Here is a 6,385-nt window from a genome sequence, read left to right on the forward strand (position 1 = left end):
ACACAACAGAAATTTACCTTTCTCACAGTTCTGGGGGCTGGAAGTCCAAGATCCAGGTGTCGGCAGGGCCGGCTTCTGCTGAGGCCTCTCTCCTTGGCTTGCGTGTGTCCAGCTTCACGCTGTGTCCTCACGTGGTCTTTCCTCACGTCCGACGTCTCTCTGTGTCCAAATTTCCTCTTCTTATAAGGACACCGGTCAGGTTGGAGCAGGCCCAGCTTAATGGCCTAATTTTAAATTAATCACTTCTTTAAAGACCCGTCTCTAAATACCCATTCTGAGGTACTGGGGGTTGGGATTTCAGCATGTGAATTTTGGGAGGGAGGACATGATTCAGCCCGTAATATCCCCTAGTAACGTTTTACCTCCCTTTTTCCACTTGCATTAGGCAGTTTAAGCCCACGGTGCCATAAGATTGTCACGTAAGAATGAAGTTTATTTCTCCTCCACATGGCAGTCTTCCTGGGAAGGGCTCAGGTCACCAGGCACCACCGTGACTCAGGGTTGTCAAGGGACCCAGGGTCTTGCCAAGTCATTGCACTGACACCACCTTCCATGTGGTCACAGCTGGGCCCCCGCCCCTTTTGGGTTCTGGCTGGCCAGAAGAGGAGAGGCGGGGGAGCCATGCCCAGCATCTAAAGCCCCAGGCCGGGAGGCAGCGCACATCACCTCTGCTCACACCCTACGGGAAAACTCGGTCATACGTAACGTTGGGGAGTACAGTCCATCTGGGGGCCCAGGAGGAAGGGATCAATGGCGCTTGGCCCACGCACGGCAGTTTGTGCCGCATCCTCATTTCCTCTCTTCCCCAGCCCGCTTATAGCTTAAATCTCCCCATGATTCCTTGTAGTTTTAAACTTTCCATACATGTAACTTTCAGGACCTGATCACTTGTTACTTTCCTCACCCCATGCCTTCATTCATTCACAAACAACATTTCAATGCCTAAAGCCAGGTGCTGGGGACATAGACAGAGGTGACATGATGAACGGTGAGGTAAGGGCACTGCAAGGGGCCCTTTGGCCACAGACCCACATAGGACAAACGCCTGGTTTCCTTGGAGAAATTCCAGACACACCATCGAGGGCTAAGAATTCCCACGAGGCCATCTCCACCCCGCCAGCCATAATCCGGCTTCTCCGCAGCTGAGGAAGGAAGGGGTGCATAGTTTCCCAGGCAAATGTCTGAATAAAGAGATGCCACCCTGGACCAGCCCCAGGTTCTCTTCTTCCTCCCAGTCTGGCTTTGGAAGGACACGGGGAGGTGACATTGGAGTGCCCAGAGGTCTGTTGACTGCAGGGGCGGGTCTCTTTTGACCACCCAAAAGAAATGCAATGTCCCTGGGTGCCACCATTCCATTAGCATCCACCCAGGTGGGGAGAGTGGGGGCTCTGAGGCTCAGAACCAGACACAGGCATCACGCCATGTGTCCTTCCTGTTGCAGGCACACACCCCTCTCCTGCACTAGCCACGCCACGTGGAAACCGGCTGCCCGTGTACCCGCCCTGCTGCCAAGCTGTGGGTGCGCTGCCTCTGTCCCCCCTCCGGGGCCCCAGCGCCTCATCCCAGGCCCCGCCCAGAGCAGGGGCTTCACTGTTGAATGACTGAAGGAATCCGGGAGTTGGTGGATAAATGAACAAGCTGAGCTGATAGCCTTTTTCTTCTCGATAACACTCGTATGGAGATGTAATTCACACACCATACAATTCGTCCATTTAAAGTGTACAGTTCAGTGGTTGTTAGGACACTCACAGTTGTGCATCCACCACCACAATTCCAGAACATTTTCACTACCCCGAAAAGGAAGGCCCAGACCCCTGAGCTATCGCCCTCAAATGCCCCATCCCCAGCCCTGGCAACCCCTGAGCTACTTTCTGTCTCTCTGCATTTGCCTACTCTGGACTTTCCACACAAATGCCATCACGCAACATGCGGTCTTTGGTGACTGGCCTTTGCACGTGGAATGTTTTCAAGGTTCCCCCACGCTGCAGCCTGGGTCAGTGCTGCGTCCCTTCTCACGGCTCAGTGACATTCCACTGTGGGAATGCACCGCATTTCATTGGTCCATTCGTCAGCTGATGGACGCCTGAGTTGCTGCTGCTTTTTGGCCACTGTAACTAACGCTGCTCCGAATGCTCACGCACAAGGTTCTGTGCAGACGTACGTGTTCATTGCTCTTGGGTCCCCCCTATGAGAGGAATTGCTGGGTTACATGATAACTACGTTTAACAGTTAAGGGGCAGCCGGGCTGTTTTCTAAAGTGGCTGTACATTTCACGTCCCCACTAGCAAAGCACAAGTGTCCCATTTTCTCCACTCCTTGCCGACAATTATTGTCCATCTTTGTGATTCTAGCCATCTCAGTGGTGTGGAATGGCATCTCACTGTGGTTTCGATGTGTATTTGCCTGTTGGCTATAAAAACCTGCTTTATGTCGGCAGAATTGAGTTCACCGTGAACCACGAGGGGAGTCCTAACGGTAAAAAAGGCAGGAGGCCTGGATTCTAGTCAAGATTCTGCCACCTTTGGCTGTGCAACCTGGTGCCCTTCACATACCCTCTCTGTGCTCCTCATTCTTCACTATTCATAAAGTGGGCAGAATAGCTCCTCTGTGTCTTTTCATTCAATATATTAAGGAGACAGCGAGTGTCACGCAGGTGCAGAGACGCTGCAATGAGATGATGTACGTAAACTCATTGCACAAACCAAGCAGGGGCCGCCTGGGGGGGCACAGGCTGAAGCAGGTGCCCAGCTGGGTTTGGTTTGGCCAGCGTGATGGCAATTTATTTTTAATTCATTATTTAATATTTAATTATTTAAATATTGGGATATTTCAATAAAAATCAGGACTTCCAGCTCCTCCCGAACAACCACAGGGCCTGCCTTCCCGCGGCAACAGTTGGCTGGAGCCAATTGGTGTCGCAGCTTTTAGGCAGAGTCTGGCCTCCCCATTCATTGTGGTTCCCCCGGCCAGCCTCTGAACTTGAATTCTCACATTGTTCACCGTAGACAATTTTACTGTGGGACCCTGATGAAAACCACAGTGATCATGAAAATACCAACCACTTATCAAAGGGTTTCCATGGGCCAGGCACTGCGTGACGAAACCGACAGGGCTCATTTGTTGAGTTAGCCCCATTTACGGGTGAGGAACCCATGACCACAGCACCTGCATTTGAACCTGCACGGCGGAGGTTGCGGGTGACGGTTTTCAAAGGGCAGTCTGCAGGGGCAGACAGGGAAGAAGAGGCGATAGCTGTGTCCTCAGGCTGGGGTGGTAGGGACGACCTACTGCCTCCCTCTGCCTCCAACTGACACCCCCAAAATGTGAAGTTGAGGTTCACCGCACCCCAGGTGTGGCTCTAACTTCCCAAAGCTTTAAGAAACGTCCACTTCACTCTTTTTGGAGTGCCTGGAATGATTCCTGTTTACCCAACCCATGGCCTCCATGATTTGAACTGAGTTTGGTGAATAGGTTACATGGACCATTCTCCAAGGGAATGGGGCTCAAGAAGCAGGAGGTGACACTTGTGCTCCAGGCTCGCCACAGCCACCAGCAGCCCCAGACCTTGGACAAGCCCCTCGGGTATCAGCCTTCCTGGGAAGGAACAAGAACTCATGCTTATGCTGGGCATTTTATGTATGTTTTCTCATTTGATCTTCACATTAACTTGGTAAGGGAGATATTATCCCCATTTTAAAGTTAAGAAAACTGAGCCTCAGAGAGATAAAGTGATTTGCCCAACATCACATAGCAGGCAAGTGGCTAAGCTGGATTCGATCCCAGCTCTGCCTCTTTCCACCACTTCCCGAGGGTTCTCTGTCCTCATTTATAAGGCGAGGGGTGGACTTTTGAGGCCCCTCCCAGCTCTGAGCTTGCAGGAAGGTGTGTGTCAGTCCTCTTCTCTCCAGTGCACCCACCAGGCCCTCCCATGCTCAACTGGCTGGTTTCTCTTCCAGATGCTGCCTCCAAGCACGCTGCACTAGGCTTCTTTGACTGCCTCCGAGCCGAAGTGGAGGAATATGATGTTGTTGTCAGCACCGTGATGCCGACTTTCATCCGGTCGTACCACATGTATCCGGAGCAAGGAAACTGGGAAGCCTCCATTTGGAAATGTGAGATTTCAGAGGGAGGCCGGGAGCTCCCGCAGGGACTCTGGAAGAGTCTGGTTTCACTGGGCCCAGGGGGGTGTTCCTGAAGCATGAGTCTGGGGGTGGCGGGTCTCTGGCACAGGCTCACAGCAGGCTGGGGGCCCCAAACCTTCAGGCCTGAGGCACCAGGTGGAGAGAATCCTAACCTGCCACCAGCAGACCATGCCCTGGCTCAGCTCAGCCACTCAGCTTGCTGTGCGACCTCGCCAAGCAATGCCTGTCTCTGAGCCTGCCCGCCCCTGTGACACAGCCAGGACTTGGTCATTGAGAAGCTTCCTGCTCCCCCTTTCCCAAGGAGGCAGCACAGAATGGAGGTGGAGAGTTCAAAGCCAGGCCACCTGCACTGAAAGCCTGCCCCTGCCACATGTCATACGATTGAACATGGGCAAGTGCCTTCATCTCTCTGTGCCTCGGTCTCCCCTTAGAAAACGAGGGACAATAGCAATACCTATCTCACAGAGTTGCTGGGAGGACTCACGGTTCTGGCTTCTAAAGGGTTTGAAACAGCAACCCACCCACTGTGTGCACTCTTGAAATGCACGCTTTTTATTGTCACTATTCTAGGACACTCTAAACGTAGAGACGCTCCACCTTGCCCAAGGGTCTAGGTCTGTCTCGAGGAACCGAGATGAACCAAGCTGGAGGACAGACCACGGGTCCCCAGAGGCTCCTGACAAGCACAGCTTCACAACAATTATAAATAGCCCCTTAATTCACCCGGCACCTTCTTACTTCCTAAGCTTGTTCACATCCCGTCCACCCCTCAGAACCACCCTGTGAGGTTACTGGGGCAGGAAACTGGGCCCGCTGTAGAGACGAAGAAGTGGACGCCCACGGGGTAAAGGGTCTCCCCCAGGGTGTCGCGGCCAGTGGCTGGCGGACTGGGCCTCGAACCCGTGACTCCAGGGCCGGCCCACACCTCCCGTCCTTGGGCACACGCGGGTTCTGAGCAGCGTGCTCCCGCAGAGGCCACAGCCCCCGCCCCCGCCGCGGGGCCTTGCAGTCTTTTTCAGGAAGCTGACCTACGGCGTGCACCCCGTGGAAGTGGCGGAGGAGGTGATGCGCACCGTGCGGCGGAAGAAGCAGGAGGTCTTCATGGCCAACCCCATCCCCAAGGCCGCCGTGTACGTCCGCGCCTTCCTCCCCGAGTTCTTTTTCGCCGTGGTGGCCTGTGGGGTGAAGGAGAAGCTGAACTTGCCAGACGAGGGTTAACCGCAGGGGGCCAAATGGGCCACTCCAGGGGAATAAAAGTTTTCCCAGCCATGCTGGCTCTTCTGTTCTGTCCTTAGCCCTGGGGGCCCCAGGCCAGCCAGGCCCCTCACCTGTCTGAGACCTCCCTGTGGGAGACGTTCACCATCGCAGTGACGATGGCCGGAGCCAGAAGCTTCTCTACTGGGTAGGGTGTCAACTGAGCAGAGAGACAGGAGCCCTAAGCACCTAAGCCCCGCATACACACACACTGTGGCCACTGGCCTGCTCTGAAACTCACTCAGAGCACCACCTCCGTTTGATACAAGCGTGGCCTGCCGGCGTCACCCTCCAACAACCGGAGCAGGACTTGGCCACCCTTAGGACAGCACTACCCTGTTGAACTTTCTGCAAGGATGGAAATATCCTATAGTCTCCATCGTCCAGTGTGGCAGCCACTAGCCACGTGTGGCTACTGAGCCCTTGAAATGTGGCCCCCCGTGTCTGAAAAATGGAATTTTTTATTTTATTTCATTGTAATTAATTTAAACTTAAATAGCCACATGTGGCTAGCAGCTCCAGAGTTGGCTGGGCGTCAGAATCAGCCCCTCCCCCAGGGTGGTCATAGGACTGAGGGAGGCCCAGGCCCAGCTGAGCTGGTTTTTTAGATTCTCAGTTGATTCTAACAAACTTGAGAACCTCTGACCTGGGATACCCATCTCATTCCAACCTTTTCTTACATTCTCAAAACAAAACACGTTTAAAACTGCCATCCACCTTACAGGTGGGCACGTTACTTAGTCTCCTTTTTCTTATATAAACAGTATATGAACTCTTGGGCCCTTGGCAAATGTAGGGTACGTTTTTCGCTCTAATATTGTCTCTATTGACTCAAACTTTTCTAGTATTTATAGATGAACGAGGGCAAAAATTTCTTCCCTGAACCTAAGTCACTTTACAAAATTAATATGTATAAGATACACATAGGCACACAAATCTTAATTTAAAAATGGAAATGCCCAGGATCACGTGATTCCCCCTATAGCCCA

General features: G+C 53.0%; 1 protein-coding gene across 2 annotated transcripts in view; it reads left to right on the plus strand.

Annotated features, from left to right (window-relative positions):
- Positions 1-5,403, plus strand: part of DHRS7C (dehydrogenase/reductase (SDR family) member 7C) — a 19,657-nt gene extending 14,254 nt beyond the window's left edge. For both annotated transcript variants that reach the window (XM_012655636.1, XM_012655635.1), the window contains 2 exons: positions 3,957-4,112; positions 5,152-5,403. In XM_012655636.1, the coding sequence (XP_012511090.1) occupies positions 3,957-4,112; positions 5,152-5,360 (365 nt within the window). In that variant the 3' untranslated portion in view covers positions 5,361-5,403. The remainder of the gene's footprint in view (positions 1-3,956; positions 4,113-5,151) is intronic.
- The last annotated feature ends 982 nt before the right edge of the window (positions 5,404-6,385 follow it).

The sequence above is a fragment of the Propithecus coquereli genome, unplaced genomic scaffold (assembly GCF_000956105.1).
Source record: "Propithecus coquereli isolate 6110/MARCELLA unplaced genomic scaffold, Pcoq_1.0 Scaffold482, whole genome shotgun sequence".
NCBI classification, from domain to species: Eukaryota; Metazoa; Chordata; class Mammalia; order Primates; family Indriidae; genus Propithecus; species Propithecus coquereli.